At 40.3% G+C, this 21,274-nt stretch overlaps 1 protein-coding gene and 1 long non-coding RNA gene across 2 annotated transcripts in view; one reads left to right on the forward strand and one right to left on the reverse strand.

Annotated features, from left to right (window-relative positions):
• Positions 1–21,274, reverse strand: part of 4930568A13Rik — a 33,959-nt gene that overhangs the window by 7,299 nt on the left and 5,386 nt on the right. The window lies entirely within an intron of this gene.
• Positions 9,995–15,195, forward strand: Speer3 (spermatogenesis associated glutamate (E)-rich protein 3). Its single transcript, NM_027650.3, has 5 exons — positions 9,995–10,166; positions 11,590–11,749; positions 12,994–13,143; positions 13,774–13,954; positions 14,668–15,195. Exons 1-5 carry the CDS (start codon positions 10,034–10,036, stop codon positions 14,827–14,829), a joined length of 786 nt encoding a protein of 261 aa, NP_081926.2. The 5' UTR covers positions 9,995–10,033; the 3' UTR covers positions 14,830–15,195.

Below are 21,274 nucleotides of genomic sequence, written 5' to 3' on the forward strand. Positions count from 1 at the left end.
AAAAGCCAGAAGATCCTAGGCAGATCTCATACAGACCTTAAGAGAATAAAAATGAAAGTCAAGACTACTATGCCCAACAAAACTCTTAATTACCATTGTTGGAAAATTCAAGGTATCCCAAAATAAACAAACTAACCCCCCCAAAAAAAAACCAAGCAAACAAAAACAAAACAAAACAAAACAAAACAAAAATTTGAACAGCATCTTTCCACTAATCCACTACTCCGGAGGACAATAGAAGGAAAAGTCCAGCATAAGAAGGAATAGCATACCCAAGAAAAATCAAGAAATTAATCTCTTCCAACAAACCCAAAGGAAGGAAATACACAGACATAATTTCACCTGTAACAGCAAAAATAACAGGAAGTAGCAATCATTGATCCCTAATATCTCTCAACGTCAATGGACTCAATTTCCCAATATAAAGAAATATGCAAACAGGAACCCAGCATTTTACAGCATACAGGAAACACACCTCAGTGTCAAAGACAGTGACTACATCAAAGTAGAAAGCTGGGAAAAAATTTATCCAAGCAAATGGTCCCATGAAACAAGCTGGAGTAGCCATTCTAATAGCCGATAAAATAGACTTCCAACCAAAATTTATCAAAAAGATAGGGAACAAAACTACACACTCATTAAATGGAAAGTCCACTAAGATGAACTCTCAATTTTGAACATCTATACAGCAAATGCAAAGGCACCCACATTTGTAAAAATAATCCACACTGAAGCTCAAAACACACATTCAACCTCACAGAAAATAGTGGGAGATTTCAACACACACTCACCAATGCACAGATCAGGGATACAGAAAATAAACAGAGACATAGTGAAACAAAAAGAAGTGATTAACTAAATGGATTTAACAGATATCTATAGAAAATTTCACCATAAATGTAGTCAGACACAAAGCAAACCTCCACAGATACAAGGACATTGAATTAATACGTTGTATTCTATTGGACCACCATGGACAAAGGCTAGTCTTCAATAACAAAAACACAACATACATGTGGAAGCTGAACACCTACCTACTCAGTAATAACTCAGTCAGGGAAGAAATAAAGAAATTAAAGACATCTTAGAATTTAATAAAAATGAAGGTACCACATATCCAAACTTATGGGGCACAATGAAAGCAGTGCTAAGAGCAAAACTCATAGCCCTGAGTGCCTCTTTAAAGAAATTGGAAAAATGATACACTAGCAGCTCAATAGCTCATCTCAAAGTTCTAGAACAAAAAGAAGAAAATACACCAAGGAGTAGATGGTAGGAAATTATCAAACTCAGGGCTGAAATCAACCAAATAGAAACAAAGAGAACTCTACAAAGAATCAACAAAGTTAGGAGTTGGTTCTTTGAGGAAATCAACACGATCAATAAAACCTTAGCCAGACTAACCAGAGGGCACAGATACAATATCCAAATAAACAAAATCAGGAATGAACAAGAAGAAATAACAACATAAACTGAGGAAATTCAAAAAGAAATACTCAGATCCCATACCAAAGAATATATTCAACAAACCTGGAAAATCTGGATGAAATGTATGATTTTTCTAGACAGATACCAGGTACTAAAGTTAAACCAGGATGAGATAAACCATCTAAACAACACCATAACAGCCAAGGAAATAGAAGCTGTCATTAGAAGTCTCCCAACCAAAAATGTCTAGGACCAGATGGTTTCAGACATTAAAAGAAGATCTAATACTAATACATTTCACGCTCTTTCATAACACAGAAACAGAAGGAAAAACCGCTCAATTCTTTCTCTGAAGCTACAGTTATAATGATACATAAAGCATAAAAAGACCCAACAAAGAAAGAGAATTTCAGACCAATTTTCCATATGAATATCGATGCAAATATACTCAATAAAATTCTTGGAAGCCATATCCAAGAGCACATCAAAACTATCAATCACGGTGATCAAGTAGGCTTCATCCAGGAATAGAGGAATTGTTCAATATATGGAAATCCATCAATGTAATTCACTATATAAACAAACGTATAAACAAACTCAAAGAAGAAAACCATATGATGATTTCATTACATTCTGAAAAAGCACTTGACAAAATACAACACCCATTCGTGTTAAAAGTCTTAGAGAGATCAGGAATTCACGCTTCAGCCCTATATATAAGAAAAGCAACATACAGCAAACTGATAGCCAACATCAAACTAAATGGAGAGAAATGCAAAGCAGTCCCATTAGAATCAGCAACAAGACAAGACCCTACCTATTCAATATATAGTACTCCAAGTTCTAGTTAGAGTAGTGAAACAACAAAAGGAGGTCAAAGAGATTATAATTCTAAGAATTCAAAATATTACAATTTGCAGATGGTAGATAGTTTACATAAGTGACCCCAAAAATCCAAAAAGAGAGATCCTACAACTGATTAACACCTTCAGCAAAGTGGCTGGACACAAAATTAACTCTAAGAAATCAGTAGCCTTTCTCGACTCAAAGTGTAAATGGGCTGAGAATGATAGTAGGGGAAAAAAAAAACACTTCACAATTGTCAAAAATAATATAAAAAAAATCTCGGTGTAATTCTAAACAAGCAAGTGAAAGATCTGTATGACAAGAACTTTAAATCCCTGAAGAAAGAAACCAAAGAAGAACTCAGAAGATTGAAAAAATCTACGGAGCTCATGGGTTACCATGATTAACATAGTAAAAATGGTCATCTCACTGAAAGCCGTCTACAGATTCAATGCAATCTCCATTCAGCCAACACTTTCTAGTGTATGCAATGGTGTCATCGTTTGGAGGCTAATTATGGGATGAATCCCTGGATATGGCAGTCTCTAGATGGTCCATCCTTTTGTCTCAGCTCCAAACTTTGTCTCTGTAACTCCTTCCATGGGTGATTGTTTCCAATTCTAAGAAGGGGCAAAGTGTCCACACTTTGGTCTTCGTTCTTCTTCAGTTTCATGTGTTTTGCAAATTGTATCTTATATCACGGGTATACTATGGCCATCACTGGAAAGAGAGGCCCATTGGACACGCAAACTTTATATGCCCCAGTACAGGGGAATGCCAGGGCCAAAAAATGGGAATGGGTGGGTAGGGAAGTGGGAGGGAGGGTATGGGGGTACTTTTGGGATAGCATTCTAAATGTAATTGAGGAAAATACGTAATAATAAAAAATATTTTTAAAAATGCAATTCCAATTAAAATTCCAACTCATTTCTTCATAGAGTTAGAAAAAGCAATTTGCAAATGCGTTTGGAATAACAAATAACACAAGATAGCAAAAAATATTCTTAACAATATATGAACTTCTGTGGGAATCACACCATACCTGACCTAAAGCTGTATTACAGAGCAATAGTAATAAAAACTGAATGGTGTTGGTACAGAGACAGACAGGTACAGAATTGGAAAAAAAATGATGACCCAGAGATGACCCCATACTACTATGGTCACTTGATCTTTGACAAAGGAGCTAAATTCATCCAGTGGAAAATAGAAGGCATGTTCATATGGTGCTGGTTCAAACGGCAGTCAACATGTAGAAGAATGCAAATTGATCCATTCATATATCATTGTAAAAAGGTCAAGTTAATATGGATCAAGTATGTCCACATAAAACCAGATATGCTGAATCGAATAGAAGACAAAGTGTGGAAGACCCTCAAATCCTTGAGCACAGGGGAAAACTTCCTGAATGGAAAAACAATGGCTTATGTTTTAATACCAACCCTCAATAAATGGGACCTCATAAAATTAAAAAGCTTCTGGAAGGCAAAGGGCACTGTCAATAGGACAAAATGGGAACCCACAGATTGCCAAAAGATCATTACCAAATCTCCATCTGATAGAAGCCGTACATATAAAATAACAAAGAACTCAAGAAGTTAGACTCAAGAGAACTAAATAAACCTATTAAAAAGTGGAGTAAGGCCTGGATTGGTAGTGCATGCCTTTAATCCCAGTACTTGGGAGGCAGAGTCAGGCAGATTTCTGAGTTTGAGGCCAACCTGGTCTACAAAGACAGTTCCAGGACAGACAGGGCTATACGGAGATAGCCTGTCTCAAAAAACAAAACAAACAAACCAACAACAACAACAAAAACAAAAAACAAAACAAAACAAAAACCAAAGAAACAAACCAAAAAATTGGACTAAAGAGCCAAACAGAGACTCTTCAATGGAGGAATCCTGAATGGCTGAGAAACACTTAAAGAAATGTTCAATATCCTTAGCCATTAGGGAAATACAAATCAAAACAATCTTGAGATTCCACCTCATACCAATCAGAATGGCTAATATCAAAACTAAAGGTGACAGCAGATGTTGGACAGACTGGGGAGAAAGAGAAACACTCCTCCATTGCTGGTGGGACTGGAAGCTGGTAAAACCACTTTGGAAATCAATCTGGAGGTACCTGAGAAAATTGGAAATACTTTTACCTAAAGACCCAGCTATACCTCTACTGGGCATATACCCAAAAAATATTCCAACACATAACAAGGACACATGCTCCACCATGTATTTAGCAGACTTATTTAAAATTGCCAGAAGCTGACAACAACCCAAATGTACCTCAACAGAAAAATAGACACAGAAAATGTGGTAAATTTACAGAATGGAGTACTACTCAGTGATTAAAACAATGACTTCACACACTTTGCAGGCAATTGGAAGGAAACTAAAAAGTATCATCCTGAGTAAGGTAACCCAGACACAGAACAGACATGTATGTATCCACTGATAAGTGGATAGTAAACCAAAAGCTCACAATGCCCATGATACAACCCACAGAACCTATGGTGCTTAGAAGGAAGATCAGGGTATGGATGCTTCAGTCTTGCATTAAGGGGAGAAAATGATGATCATGGTAAACAAACCCATAACAGCCACTTAAATAGAAGCAGTCATTAGAAGTCTCCCAACCAAATATGTCTAGGACCAGATTGTTTCAGACATTCAAAGAAGATCTAACACTAATACATCGCAAGCTCTTTCATAACATAGAAACAGAAGGAAAGGCCACTCAATTCTTTCTATGAAGCTACAGTTGTACCGATACCTAAACCATAAAAAACCCAACCAATGAAAATTTCACACCAATTTCCCTTATGAATTTTTATGCAAATATACTCAATAAAATACTCATAAGCCAAATCTAAGAACACATCGAAACTATAAATCACCATGAATAAGTAGGCTTCATCCAGGAATTCAGGAATTGTTCAATGTAGGGAAATCTATCAATGTATTCCACTACATACACAAACATAAAACAAATAAAAAAAAACCACATGATCATCTCATTAAATACTGAAAAAGCATTTGACAAAATACAACAACCATTTGTGTTAAAAGTCTTAGAGAGATCAGGAATTCACGCTTCAACCCTAAATATAAGAAAAGTAACATACAGCAAACTGGTAGCCAACATCAAACTAAATGGAGAGAAACTCAAAGCAATCCCATTAGAATCAGCGACAAGACAAGACCCAACCTATTCAATACAGTACTCCAAGTTCTAGTTGGAGAAATAAGACAACAAAAGGAAGTCAAAGGGGATACAGTTGGAAGGAAGAATTCAAAAATACTACAATTTGCAGCTGATAGATAGTATACATAAGTGACCCCAAAAATTCAAACAGAGAGATCCTAAAACTGATAAACTCTCTTAGCAAAGTGGCTGAATTTAGGTATAACAAATCAGTAGCCTTCCTTGACTCAAAGTATATATGGGCTAAGAAAGATAGTAGGGAAATAAAACCCTTCTCAATAGTCACAAATAATATAAAAAATCTGGGTGTGATTCTAACCAAGCAAGTCATTGTCTGTATGAAAAGAACTTCAAATGACTGAAGAAAGAAATCAAAGAAGAATACAGAAGATGGAAAAATCTCCCAAGCTCATGGGTTAGCATGATTAACATAGTAAACTTGATCATCTTACTGAAAGCCGTCTACAGATTCAATGCAATCCCCAACAAAATTCCAATTCACTTCTTCATAGATTTAGGAAGAACAATTTACAAATTCACTTGTAATAACAAAATAGCCAAGATAGTGAAAAATATTCTCACCAATAAATGAACTTCCTGGTGAATTAAACCATACCCGAACTTAATCTGTATTGCAGAGCAATAGTAATAAAAACTGCATGGTGTTGGTACAGTGACAGACAGGAATATCAATAGAATAGAATTGAAGACCCAGAGATGAACCCATACTACTACGGTCACTCGATCTTTGACAAAGGAGCTAAATCCAACCAGTGGAAAATAGTATTATCAACATAGGGTGCCAGTTCAATTGGCAGTCAGCATGTGGAAGAATGTAAATTGTTACATTCTTATCTCCTTGTACAAAGGTCAAGTCCAAGAGGATCACGTATGTCCACATAAAACCAGATATGCTGAATCAAATATAGGACAAAATGTGGAAGAGCCTCAAATCCTTGAGAACAGGAGAAACTTCCTGAATGGAAAAACAATGGCTTATGTTTTAATATCAACTATCAACAAATGGGACCTCATAAAATTAAAAAGCTTCTGGAAGGCAAAGGACTTTGTCAATAGGAGAAAATGGGAACGCACAAAATGCAAAAAGATCTTTACCAACTCTCCATCTGATGGAGGCCTTATATCTAAAGGTATACAAAAAAATACTCAAGAAGTTAGACTCCAGAGAACAAAATAACCTTATTAAAAAGTGGAGTAGAGCCAAACAGAGACTCTTCAATAGAGGAATCTTGAATGGCTGAGAAACATCCTTAATGGATGTTCAACATCCTTAGTCATTAGGGAAATACAAAGCAAAACAATCTTGATATTCCACCTCATACCAATCAGAATGGCTAAGATCAAAACAGAAGGTGACGGGAAATATTGGACAGACTGTGGAGAAAGAGAAACACTCCTCCATTGCTGATGGGACAGCAAGCTGGTGAAACCACTTTGGAAATCAATCTTGTGGTTCCTGAGAAATTTGGAAATACTTTTACCTAAAGATCCAGCTATACCTCTACTGCGCATATTTCAAAAATAATCTAACACATAAAAAGGACACATGTTCCCCTATGTTTATACCAGACTTATTTATAATAGCAGAAGCTGGTAACAACACAGATGACACTCAACTGAAGAATGGATACAGAAAATGTGGTATTTTAACAGAATAGAGTACTACACAGCGATTAAAAACCATGACTTCATAAAATTCTCAGGCAATTGGAAGGAAATTAGAAACTATTATCCTCAGTAAGTTAACCCAGACACAAAAGAATAGACATGTATGTATTTACTGATAAGTGGATATTGACCCAAAAGCTCACAATGCCCAAGATACAACCCAAAGTGTATATGGATCTTAGAAGGAAGACCAGGGTATGGATGTTTCAGTCCTGCATTAAGGGGAGAACAGGATGATCATGGTAGGTGGAGGTAGAGTGGGAAACTGGGAGGGAAAGTGGAGGGGGAAGAAATAAAGGGGGCAGCATTAGGTATTTGGAAGGGTTGGGAGACGGGTACTGTTGGTCAGAAAGTCAAACAAAAATATGTAGGGGTTGGGGGGGTGAGGAACAGAGGATAGCCTCTTGAGGGTGTCAGACATCAGGGAAACATGAGGCTGCCAAGACCCAAAAGAGATGACTTTAGACAAAATGCTCAGAGAAGGGGAGGATAAAACCTGTAGGGACCACCTCCAGTGGATAGGTGTGCTTCTGCCCACCCCCAACTCTCCCCTACCCCAGCCATTGCCCTCTGTCAAGGGTTGGTTACACCTAACCCTCTCAAAGTTTTTAACCCAGAATTGTTCCTGAGCAAAGGAAGAACAGGGACAAGAAATGGAGCAGAGACTGAAGGACTTCCCTACCTGGGAATCCATCCTGTCTGCAGTAGCCAAACCAGACACTGCTCCCGTGGTCAAGAGGCACTTGTGGACAGGAATCTCAAGTGACAGTTCTTTGGGAGGTCTGGCCAGCAACTGACAGTTGGAACCAACCATTAGCCTGAGCTCATGGAACTTCTTCAGGGAGCTTGGGGAAAAGCTGGAAGTGCAGAGGGGGATTGCAACTCTATTGGAAGAACAAAATCTGCTGGCAGGACCACCCATCTAGTACTCTGAGAGACTAGGCCACAAACCCAAGAGTGTATAAGGAGGGATCTACAGCTTCAGATACATTGTAACAGAGGATGGCCTTGCTGAAAGCAATGGGAGGGGAGGCCCTTGTTCCTGGAGAGTTTTGATGCGCTAGTGTAGATAGTTGTTAAAGCAGTAGGAAAAGAAAGGGTGAGTGGGTTGAGGAGCACCCTCATCCAGGCAAAGGGGAGGAGGAGAGAGCAGATATGGTTTCAGGGTTTGGTGGAAGGGTAACCAGGAAGAGGTATATCATGTGAGATGTAATCAAATGGAATAATTAATAAATAAATTTAAAACAGACACACACACACACACACACACACACACACACACACACACACAAACACACACACACACACATATGCCAGGCATTTCATTTTACAAATGAAGACTCAGGAGCCAGCTCAGACTGTCAGGAAAAGCACCCATCTGACCTTCCTACTCTGCTGACCTCTCAGAAGAAACACATTCTTTATCCCTCTCCACACTGTCTTAAATATCCTTGAACTTAAAGACCTTCCATTGGTTTAGTTGATTTCATTCCCTCTCAACTGGTTAATTCTTCTGCCTCTTGACCTGGAGTTGACTTTATTTTGTCTTGCAATAAAGGTGTGTGCCACACCTGAGCCAGACAAGAAAGTACAGCAAACAGAAAGCTCTTGGGTTAAAAGTCTGTGCTACGGATGAGCTACACCATAAACAGGGTTTTTGTTTGTTTGTTTTTCTTTTTCTTTTTGTTTTTTTCAGAAAATAGCACAATTTGGGGTTTACAATGCGATCAAATATCCTGCAACAGAAGTCAGCAATGTTATATTATCAAGCTCTCTGACAGTGCTCTGGTTGTTTCTAGGCATGTTTGAGTGCATCATCATGGGCATATGAGGATCCCAAGGACATCAGAACTGGGCTTTTCAACCTGTTGCACGTGGCCAACAGGGACCTAAAAAGCACCAAAGAGACAACTGATCCTTATCGCAAGGGATAAATCCCTCATCACTCTTGTTACATAATTTACTGTAAGATGTCACCATTCCCGACCTTGGCTCATTGTCTTATGTGCTGCTGAAAGGAAGGGTTCGTGTCCACGGTTCACCCAACAAACCACAGAAACACTGAACTCAGTTAAACAATGTTCCACAAAGCTCTATATAGGACCCATTCAATTCAGAGTCACTATGCACTTTTATATCTAAAATGGCCTGATCAGAACTGATCACTTCATATGTACTCCCTGTGGTTTTGTTTTGTTTTGTTTTGTTTTGTTTTGTTTTGTTTTGTTTTTCTTTATAAGTTAACAAAGATAGATGTTTGGGGCCATGGCTCAGCACCCAAAACCTCAGCATATTCAAACTGGTGTGATTTCTTATTAGTTTTTAATGGCTCATTTGCTGATTGAAGAAATTTTAAAGTAGGATGAGACATTTCTGAGAGGGGTTTGGAAAGGAAAAACTCAGTTATATACATAGGAAATACTTAGGCGATGTCAATCAATACTGGACAAACCCTGGCTTTGAAAGGAGGATGTGCTCAATGGCTGTGTCCCAGGAAAGTCCCCAGGAAAGGTTGTCTGTTTGTGGAACATTGTAAGATTAAAAAATGTCATTCAGAACACAACATGATGTGATCACCATGACCTTGCTCTTAGTCAAGTTATTTTTCTATGTCAGTGATTGGCAGGCATATTACAGCAACAATCTGAAATAGTGGCTGGACAGAGAACAAAATGGCTATAGCCATACTGGTGGGTATAAGCCTCAGCTTCCTGTCAGTATAGGGATAACATTAGCAGGGAGTCAAAGGCTGTAGCCTATAACATCATCAATACATGAGAGTTCTTGGCATCCCCTGTGATGTCACCAGTGTTGTAGCAACAATCTCACTTAGGATTCTCAGTGTCTAGCCACTAGGTTGGTGGACATGTTTGCCCGACTCTGCAATCTTTTTGGGAGAGCCAGTGTGGATGGGAGAGAGACCAGAGAGAGGAGGAAGGATGTTGGCCTTCCATCTGAGAGTAATGAAGAACGAAGGAGGTGGACTTGGAGAATGTGGAGTAAGTCCTGGGAAGTGGATGTTGAGCTCACTGGAAGGCATGGCCTGAGATGGCCATTCAAGTAATGGGGATCAGGAAATGGTGTCTCTGGGTAGCATAAGAAATTCCCCGGGGCCTAGCAAACACAGAATTGGATGCTCACAGTCAGCTAATGGATGGATCACAGGGCTCCCAATGGAGGAGCTAGAGAAAGTACCCAAGGAGCTAAAGGGATCTGCAACCCTATAGGTGGAACAACATTATGAACTAAGCAGTACCCCGGAGCTCTTGACTCTAGCTGCATATGTATCAAAAGATGGCCTAGTTGGCCATCACTGGAAAGAGAGGCCCATTGGACTTGCAAACTTTATATGTGCCCCAGTACAGGGGAACACCAGGGCCAAAAAGGGGGAGTGGGTGGGTAGGGGAGTGGGGGTGGGTGGCTGTGGGGGACTTTTGGTATAGCATTGGAAATATAAATGAACTAAATACCTAATAAAAAATGGAAAAGGGAAAAAAAAGAATTTCCATAATTATCAAAATTCTTGAGCATCAAGGATTTCAGAACATTACTTTCTCCATCCCCTAAGCAGGAGTTGGCAAGGCCAAAACTGTTATGCTAAGAACTCCAAGTATTTACATTCACTGAGTATTGTGGGTATTACATGGGGACACAATGAGACCATCAGGAGTAACAGATTGTCTAACCTATGCCCTTTTAGGGAAGGGCATGACTGTATTTCACTCTTAGGGTGCTTTTGCTTCAGTGGCTATTTGGGAGTAGTATGAGGGAGAGAGTTGTGCTCCAGGCCACAAACTCATGTTCTCAGAAAGACTCTGACATCCTGTCCATGACAGTTCCCACTTTTTCTTTCTTTATCACCAGATGTGAGTGGCAGGTATTTCTATACTGTAACCACAGACCTATCAGAGTGGATACACCCAGACAGAGATGGGATCCTATTACTACTTCTTGGGTGTTTGGTGTTTCAGTAGGGGGAAATGATAGTATTTTAATCATGTTCTCGCACTGCATGACTTTTGAAGCCCACATCCTGGGCCTAGCATAACTAAAATACTTGAGAATTGTGATTCATCCATCTGAGTTGTGAAACCACGGGACTGATGGCTCTGAAGCCAAATTACACTCTGTTCAATTGATAATCATCCTGAGAAAGCTGTCTCTCTGGTAATAATAAGCTTGTTTAGGGAGACATCTCTCTGGTAATAATAAGCTTGTTTAGGGAGACAGAGGAAACACCTGGCTGTTTACATCTCCTGGTCTCTAGAGTACTGGTAGAACTGAGACCCACTGTGGAGGCATCTCAAGCCCAGAACAAACTCTTTCTGGTGTCAGTAGTTTCCAGTCATGTTTTCTTTCTCAATGATCTGCCTACACTCTGCATTCTCACTTGAAAGTATTGCTGTGTTCTTCTACTTACAGGGGCTCCCAGAAAGATATCACCCACTGTACGTGACCTAAGTGAGAAGGAGTTCAAAATGGAAATGGAGAGGCTGACCACAGAGCTGCACCTCATTACCCAGAAGAGAAATGGGCAGAGAGATCGCCTGATCTCTTTCCAAGAGGGATCCATGAAAAAGAGGTATGCATTACTCCAAACCCTGTGGTGTCAGTCTGGGGTCTTCAATGTCAGCCTCATCTTATCCTTTGAAGGAGTTGGGTTCCATACAGCTGTACCACCAGATCTTTCTATGCCCAACCTCATAGCCATGAATGCTTCATAGCCGAGAGGCAGAACCTGAAGCTTGGTCAGGAGGGAGATGAGAAATGAACTCTTCTGCTGCTTCCTCCAGTAGAAAAGAAGGACTTGTATTCTGAGTGAAGAATTCAGGGATAGAGGCAGTGGACAGTGAGTTGCCAGCATGCACTAGGAAAACACTTGACAGGATACGGCTTTGTGAGTTCCAGGGTGATGTGATTTTATGGTGAGTGTTTATACTTGCCTGGCAGGTGACTGAGTGCTTGGAAGCTCCTCGTAGTATCTAGAGGGGCCTGGTCCCACATTTTACTTCTCAGTGCATGTCTAGAAGGCCTCAGACTCATTCCTGTTCCTCTTTATCTGTTGCAAGACAGTAATGTTGCAGACATTTCTATTGCATCTCATTGTGCTCTCTGTTTCTGTCTTTGTCTCACATTCTTTGACTGTTTCCTTTTCTCCTCCTTTGTGTGTGTGTGTGTGGGGGGGGGGTTCAAGTCTGTGAGTCTGTGTGTGTGCACATGGACCTACAATGTGCATGAGTTTTGTATGTTTAATTTTCCCTCCAAACTTGGGAACCTATGGGATCTGTGTTTTGGCTTGAGGATTTATCTTCATAACAATGTCAAGCTGATGTTAGTGCTGAAGTCTCAGAGCCCCCACCTTATTCAACACTGTTCTTTGCTTATGTGGACACAATTGTCCATACACTTGTATCCCTTGGGCATATTATAAAGCTGTTGAGATGTCATGATCCTGATGTCTCCAAGATTAAGTGTAAGGTCTGTTTCACTATTATAAGTTATTCCGGATTTACCACCCCAGTTGTGAAAACAGGAAAAATGTAATCACAGGTTTCTGGTGGGCAAAGACCTGGGGCCTAGGCTCTTGAGAGCAGAGCTGGTTAGACTGCTACATCCAACCCTACTGCGTGAACACAGGGAGCCAGGAAACCCTCCATCTTGATGCTTAGCTTCTGCTGTCCTGGACCAGGATAACAAATATTCAAAGCTGAAGATCATCCCAGTATATAGAATCCAGAATGTGCTTTCCATGGCTGGGGTAGTCCTGCACTCAGCCTGAGAAATGTGTTCCTAAAAGCCCATGTTCATGGAGTTCTGTCTTCCTAGGACCAGGCCCTTCCAGAAGATACATCCATTCTATGAACAACTATCATTAAAGAAGAACCAGCTCATGTCCTCTGTGAACAACTTAGAGTTGGAGATAATTGAGTTACAAGAGAACATCCATGAGCTCAAGAAGGAGATAAACTTCTATTCGTAAGTACCAGTTAGCAAGCCAATCAACAGTGGAATGGCAATTTCTGCCTTCCTTGGTTTCTGGACTGGAGAGTCTGCAGTTCTGGTTCTACCCCTTCTGCTTTTAGCCATCAGTGTGCCTTGGGATAATAGACTCAGTTTTCATAAATCTGTAAGACACTATTACCCCTCCCAGCATTGTCAGGCCATCCTTAGATGCCTCTCAATAGAAGAGTGAATGTACAAGGTTATTATGCAGTACTGAGAGCCTGGTTCTCAGGCTGTGTTTTAGAGAGCTGATTGTGACATAACACAAGGATAGAATGGCCTCCCTTTGGTTCTGCTGGTCTACTCTGATGGTATTTGCACCTACTAATTGATGTTGCCCTAGTGCATTGGGCGGTCATGGATAGATGGAGATCCCTCTTTCTTTTGGAGAGACATGGACCCTTATTGGTGTTAGGGCTACAACAATAATTTCTTCTTGCCTGAAATGTCTCTTTGCTGTTTGTGCAGCTGTCATGGATTTATTGAGCTGGATTGTATTAGGTTTTCATGGCAACCAGGGTCCTGGTGGGGTTATTGGGCCTATACATGAGAATGAGAGGAGGAGGCTGCAGGATCTTACTATGCAGAGGTTTGTTTTTCCAGAAACCTACATAGCCAGCTCATGGTGGAGAAGAATCTTATTAAGATGTCCATCACACAGAAAGGGGAGAGCGAGGAAGTACAGATTGATTGGGCTCTCATTGAGAAATATTTGGTTGACTTGAACCTGAATGGTAAAGACAAACAGGAGCAGACCAGCAACCATGAGACCCAACAACTTCAGGTAGGGACAAGCAGCTCACTCAAGCTAATACTGTCTGACACCATTTGCCCCATTGGATTCATTTTTGCTTTCCCCTACCACCTTTCTAATCCACACTCCCAACCAGCCACCCACCTCATGTAATATAGTTGTTCATTGCTCTTTTTATACACACATATTCTGGGAAGTTAGCCTCTTGTGAGAAACTAAATCATTGGCAAGTGTACCTTGCTGCTCTGCTTTAATCTGAAGTCTAGAAAGGGTGACAGATGAATAACATGCCACATTTCTGGTTGTGTTCATGATAAGTGGGATGGTATGCAGAGCTTTGAGCAGCATCTAGGTCCTGGGACAGAGGTCATGCAAGGGTCATGTGACTTAAGGTGGGAAGAACCTTCCAGAGTTAAAATCAAAATGCAAATATCAAATGAATGCTTCTCATGGTCATTAATCTAGGGGGCAGGTGGGCTTCTCCTTTCTTCTTGCAATCCAATGAGGTCTCTTCCTATTGCCCAATTCTTGGTTTGCAAGCATAGAAGTCTGAGTGACAGCTTGCCAGTCCATGTGTTTGTGAGTGTTGTTTGACATTTTGCCCTGCATGTATAGAACAGCAATGGTTTCAGTTAATAGATCAGTGTTAACTGTCCTGTTGAGGTAGTGGGTGACAGTAGTCTGACAGCTGACATTTAGGTCTCCACCAAGCCTGTGTCTTAAGAACTGCCTTCCTCTCCTAGGACTCAGAGACTCCAGCAAGAGCTGAAATGTCCACATCCCAGGAAGAAAGCCTCCTGCACAATGAGTTTCTGCCTCAGGAGCCCCCTGCTGCACTCCATCCCCAACATCCACAGTCTACCTTGAATGAATCTTCTTACATTCAGTACATTTACTCGGTGTGAATAGGAGGAAGCCAGTGAGCCAGCTGATTCAGGGTGTTGTTCCCTTTCCTGTTCTGGCAACACCCCTTGAGTGAGGACTGAGGTGACTGCCCCTCCAACAGCAGTCCAAGAGGAGATACAGGCTGTAGGTCTGTACTTCTTAATATGCAGTGAAAGGGTGCTGATGGACAATAATTTTCTGTTAATGTTTGGTTAAAGTTTTGCTCTTTATTGTTTTATTCTTTTTTTAGGTTTTGGTGAAGTTATATGTTCTTATTTAGTTTTCATGTTTGGATTTTTCATTTATCTCTTTTTAGTAATTGTACTTTTAAAGCTTGTTTATTAAACATTGTATTTCTTATAAATAAAAATTGATTTACAACTCTTGACTCTTAAGACCATCTTCCTTATTCAGGTTTCCTCTCCCCTCCTGCAAACCTAGGACCCACAGCCAGAGATGGATCTCTAAGTGTCAGGCAGCCTGGGCTACAGAGTGAAGTCAATGTCATCAAGGGGTATACAATAAGATGGTCTCTTGTGGATAATGTGGCTTACCCCAATGGAAACACACTTTATGATGCAATCAATTCCAGACTGTAACCATGCTGATATGTATTCTACACCTAAAATATAACACTCTTTAACACACATTCTTGACTGACACTGTGGAGTAGATATTGATTAATATACAGTCATTGCTCCTATGCTGCTGAGGAAATAAAAACATTCCCCAAAAAATAGGAAATATATCAGGAAGGCCAGAGCTATGTGCCTCAGTTTTGTTTGCACTACAGCATCAGTGACAATCACACAATAGAGATAATGGCTTTCTAAGTCAGGCTTTGAAATATCATTTGGTAGATGATGTTGTTCTTGAACACACATTTGCTGTGGTTTTTTGGTTTGATTGTTTTGTTTTTGTGCTGTTTAGAGATACTGTTATTTATGTGAACGTTTGTTTTTCCTACTGTATGTCTGCAGCCCTTCCTGAGTGTAGTAAACTCAGAGGCCAGAAGAAGGAATAAAAACCCCTGTTTTACATGACTGTTAGGACCCATGTGGGTCTTTTGAGAGAGCAGTAGATTCCCTAACCTGTGAGGCATCCCCACACCTTCTGCAGGTGCCATTTCTCCTTCTAGTGCATGTGCTATATTAGGTGGACTGGATCACCTCCAAGTAAGTGGAGAAATCTCAGGAGATGTGTAGGTGCAGGTGCTTGAGCTGTGCATGCTCATTCTCCTAGGCTGCCTGGCATGTATGCAGGGCTCTGGTGTTACCACTGCTCACTGTGTACTCAGGATCATACCCCAGCATCCCTTATTTTCAATTTTAGAGCAGATCTTTCACCTCTAATCTAGGATGACCATGTAGATCATGCATATCCTTAAAATTCAGAATTGAGTCTGGCCTCCTGTAGGCTGTGTTGGGCTGATGACACCTTCTTAGTAAGAACAAAAGTATCAACATGAGCAATGTGGGGAGGAAGCTCAAGAGCAGCCACAGTGAATGGAGCCTGCAGCTGTGGCCACATGTTTCTGGTGGAGAGCATGTCTGTGCAAGTGTGGAACCTGGGAGACACAGGTGCAGCTGACCTTTTCCCATAGCATATCTGGGAGTATATTGAGGAAGGGCTTCTTCCAGATGACTGCTGTCCAATTAATGGAATAGAAATAATTAATTGAGACTGGAGATTAGTCAGAGCATTATAGTGTGGAGGAAGTAATCTACAAAGAGTATTGACACACCAGAACATTTAAAATCTCAGCAGAGTATCAGGAGAGAGGCTTTGGTTACTCTCTTCCTTATTTCTGATTTTTATGAACTGACAGAGAAGTTAATAAGCAGTGTGTAAACTAAAAGGGGGCCTTGGTGAAGAGAGAGAGGAAAGACCCAAACCCAACCAGAGTCCCACCTATGCTCTGGTCAGATGGATTTGGGAGGGCTGCCAGACTCTTTCCACTCAGCCCCAGGTGGCCATCCAAGCCTCTGACTAACTCTTCCTTGAGTAGACAATGGAGAGCCCAACCTGGGAGCCCCAGGGCTACTCTCTAAAGCCTTGGGGTAATGGGAGAGAGGAATGATGAAAGAGAGGTTCCTAATCAGGTGAGAGTGAGCACAGCCTTGATGAATAGAGACACTCTATGGATTTAGAGCTTTATTATAGAAAGGCAGGGGAAAGAGAGATGGGACAGAGAGAGAGAGAGAGAGAGTAAGAGAGAGAGAAAAGTAGAGGGGGGAAGGCTAGAGAGAAAGAAACAGTAAGAGGGAGAGTGAGATGAGAGGAGAGGAGAAGACAAAGAGAGGATGAGAGTAAGAAATAAGAGAGGCATTTAAGAGAGTGAGGTGGAGCCAAGCAGCCACCCTTATATTCATTCTTTACTGTTGCTAGGTAACTGGGGAGGAGTTTAGACTGCAGGTAAGACCTTGGGAAATTGCCTACTTTACTTCCAGCCATGCTTCCCATGTGGGTGTTGTGGGGAGCAGTAACTTAGGCAGGAGCCAGAGTACCAAGAGCAAGAGGGAATGCCTACCATGTCATGTAGGTGAATTATCACCCTTACGGGGTTCAGACCACAGCTCAACTGGAGACCAGCCTGTCTGTGAATAGCCCAATGCCCCACACAGCAGTACACTAGAAACAAGGTGATACTAGTGAGACAAAATTTAGACTACACTAGCATGTTACTATTGTATTTGTGGGGATTCTTTGAATACCTTAGAACCTGGAGGGGCCTGGGTCTTTCTACAACTACTCATGTATGGTGGTATGTTTGGTAAATCCTACCAGATGCATACATTAACCTGGAATTTTTTTTTTTTTACTTTCACATGTGACATGACTCAATAATCTATGTCAGTCTATAACAGAATAAACGCTCCTTAATGTACAGTGTGGACTGTGTCTCCTTATTTTCTCTCCCAGATAGCTAAAAATTCCCAGGCTTGAGTGAACCAGTCATGAGATGGCCATATTGTTGGTTGAGTGTCTTCATCCTGCCTGCCCTGTAATTGTTGAAGAAGATGAATTGGGTTCCAGCCCTGGGATATAATTCAGTGGTAGAGTATTTGCCAGCCTTCACAATGTAGTAGGTTCTTCCTTAGTCTGGGAGTTATGGCAGAAGAAAAATAACGAGCAGTATTGCATTTGAGGTGTAACCTACAATGAAAAGTAGGTCTCCAGAACGCAGTCAAGTCACTCTAAGCTCCAGGCTACCCAACACCCAGGTTCCTCCAGGGATTCCATTTGTACTGTGTTTTTGTTCACATTATTCTAAGGTTCCAAAGAATGTGCACAATGTCAATAAACGGCACACACACACACACATATACACACACAAATACAAACATCACAAAGAACATACAGATTAAACTTATGAAATATTTTGGTTGAGATGATCAGCTGAAGAGATGCATCAACTGGTAATCATCCTTGGTTCCAAACCTAGAAACACGAGTTCCTTCTTAGCAAACAAAATAGTAGAAGGAACATATCTCCCACAAATTCTTTCTATCTGTCTGTCACTCTGTCTCTCTGTCTCGTTCTCTATCTCCATGTGTATGTGTGTGTGTGTGTGTGTGTGTGTGTGTGTGTGTGTGTGTGTACATTCATGAACCCATTATAATATTTACCAATATGACTGGAAAGACCAAAGTGAAAAATATAGTGCAGTTGTATACTGACTTTGGTTAATGTGTCATGGCACCTTGCAGGTAACGCTGACAAAGTGGACTAATTCAATACACCCTTAAACCTGGTTATGCAGGTTTTTTAGTGAGGATGTGGTGTGCATCACCCACCACAGAGAAAAGCAAGAGCTTTGTTTATTACATGCTGTAGTTCCCAAGGTGAGGCAAACCCTCATCCCATTGAGAGTTTGGTAGGATTGGATGGCATGAAATAAAACAGAAATTAAATCAATCAATAAGAAACAAAGAGGGTAATTAAAAGACTCAAGGAATCCAAGAGCTGGCTCCTTGAGAAAATCAACAAGATAGACAACTCCTTAACCAAATGAACTAAAAGTCAGATAGACAATATGCAAATTGTCAAAATCTGAAATGAAAAGGGAAAATATAACAATGAACCTGAGAAAGTTCAAAAAATAATTAGGTCTGACTTCAAAAGCCTAAACTCCAAAATATTGAAAAAAATCAAAAGGAAATGGGTGATATTCTAGTCAGGTATCAATTACCATAGTTGAATTTAGATCTAATAAAGTAACTAAATAATCCTATATTCCCTAAGAGGAAAATAAGAACTCATCAAGTCATTCACTCACCACCCCTGAAAATAAATAAATAAATAAATAAATAAATAAATAAATAAATAAATAAAACAGGTCCACAGGGTTTTAATGCAGAATTCTCCCAGTCTTTTAATGAAGACCTAATACCAATAGTCCTCCAACTACTCCACTAAATAGAAACAGAATGAACTTTGCCAAACTCCTTCTCTGAGGCCACAGTCAACCTGGTAACTAAATCCCAAAAAGATACCACTTGAAAAGAGAATCAGAGAAGAATTTCAATTATATACATTGATGGAAAATGACTCCTTCAAATATCACACACAGAATCCAAGAACACATCAAAGACACCATCTAGGATGTTCAAGTAGGCTTCATTTTAGGGAGTTAGGTATGGATCATTATAGGAACATCCATCAACTCAATCCAAAACAAAAAACAAACAAACAAACAAAACCCTGAAAAAAAAACAGTGAGTAAAACACCCCATTATCATCTTATTGGATGCTGAAAACCCTACACAACTTCTTGTTAAATGTCCTCCAGAGTAGAAGGGTACAAGATACATTGCCAAGCATAATAAAAGCAATAAACACCAAGACAATTGACAGCATCAAATCAATAAGCATTAGGATACATAAAGGGGGTCAAGGGAATGCAAAAGGGAAAGAAGAAGTCAAAGTATAGTATCTGTAAGTGATGCAGAGGGTCTACCATGCTGGTCTCTCCATAACCACTGCTAATTGCTAAGCTCCTGCTAAGCAGTGTCAATTGTTCCAGTAACCCCCTCTGCTCTTGACTGTAAAAGCAGAGCCATGTGGCTAAAGCCACCAAGTTCTGCTTCTTGCTGGGGCTGGAAAATGCACCCTTTGTTCTATCACGTCATCACCAAATCTCCATTTTTAATGATTTCACTCACTGCCTAAGCTTGGTGGTCCTGGAACTTGCTCTGTCGACTGACCTTGAATTCAGAGATCTTCAGGGCTCTGTCTTCTGAATGCTGGGATGAATGGCATGGTCTACCATGCCCAGCTCTAAGCTTTTCTCTACCTGCAACTCTCTCTGTTCCAGACTGGCCTTGAATTTGGAGATCTCCTTAAGCATCTCATGGCCATGGTTCTTCAAGATATAAATCAAAAGCCTGTGCATTTAGCCTCAAGTTCTGGATCACAAGAGGTCCCACTATTTCTGGATAGTAGTTCATTCCACAATAAAAGTACAAATAAAAGTACAAATAAAAACTATAACCAGGTAATACTGCTGAATATCACATAACTATTGCTAGTTTACGTGCAATAACAATGAGCTCAGCTAGTTGGAATCTTGCCCTGAGATCATCACTCCCTTAAGCTGCTTATCTCCTTCCACAGAGGATCCAGCTCCATTTCACTTCTTAGTGCTCCTTTACGTCTTGCCCCTCATATTTTGTATTTTTCCTTTATGAGCTTGGTAAACTTCATCAAAACACTTTCATGAGAGTGAACCAGAGGACAGAGTCTATGCTGGGCTCTTGTTAGACTTCAGTTGTCATGCAATTTTTCTGACTTTCTTCATGCTAGACTGTGCCTCCTCAGTCTCTTCAGATAATGGCAAAAGCAGCCAGATTCTTCACCAAAATACCACTCAAACAGTTTCTAGGCCACATACTGATATATTCCTACTATAAAACCTTTTGCATCATGTTAGGTCACCCTCAGTACCAATTTCTTCCATATTTCTTGTAGGATGGGTCAAAGGCACCCCTTAATGCATTGCACCACTTTCTAAATCAAAAGTCCCCAAATCCACATTCCTCCAAACAAACACATGGCCAGGCCTATTATGTCAATATCTCACTCCTGTTGTCAAAGACTGACTTAGTTAGGATTTCTATTGTTCTACACAGACAGCATGACCAAAGCAACTTTTATAAATAAATAAATAAATAAATAAATAAATAAATAAATAAATAAATAAATAAAAAACTTTGAATTTGGGCTGGCTTATTGGTTCATAGGTCTAGATAGTCAAAGCATTTGAAGAGGTAAGAATGTGTATCCTTTCCTGAATTCAAACAGGAGAAGCTTTTGTCATTGGTAGCCTGGAGAAGGGTCTCAATTCCCACCCCCACAGTAACACATTTCTTCCACCAAGGCCAAATCTAATTTAGCATGGCCTCACCTCTTATTAGTGATATTCTCTGAGACTAGCATATTGAAACGACCACATGCAGTGTCTCA

The sequence above is a fragment of the Mus musculus genome, chromosome 5, assembly GCF_000001635.26.
Source record: "Mus musculus strain C57BL/6J chromosome 5, GRCm38.p6 C57BL/6J".
Classification (NCBI taxonomy): domain Eukaryota; kingdom Metazoa; phylum Chordata; class Mammalia; order Rodentia; family Muridae; genus Mus; species Mus musculus.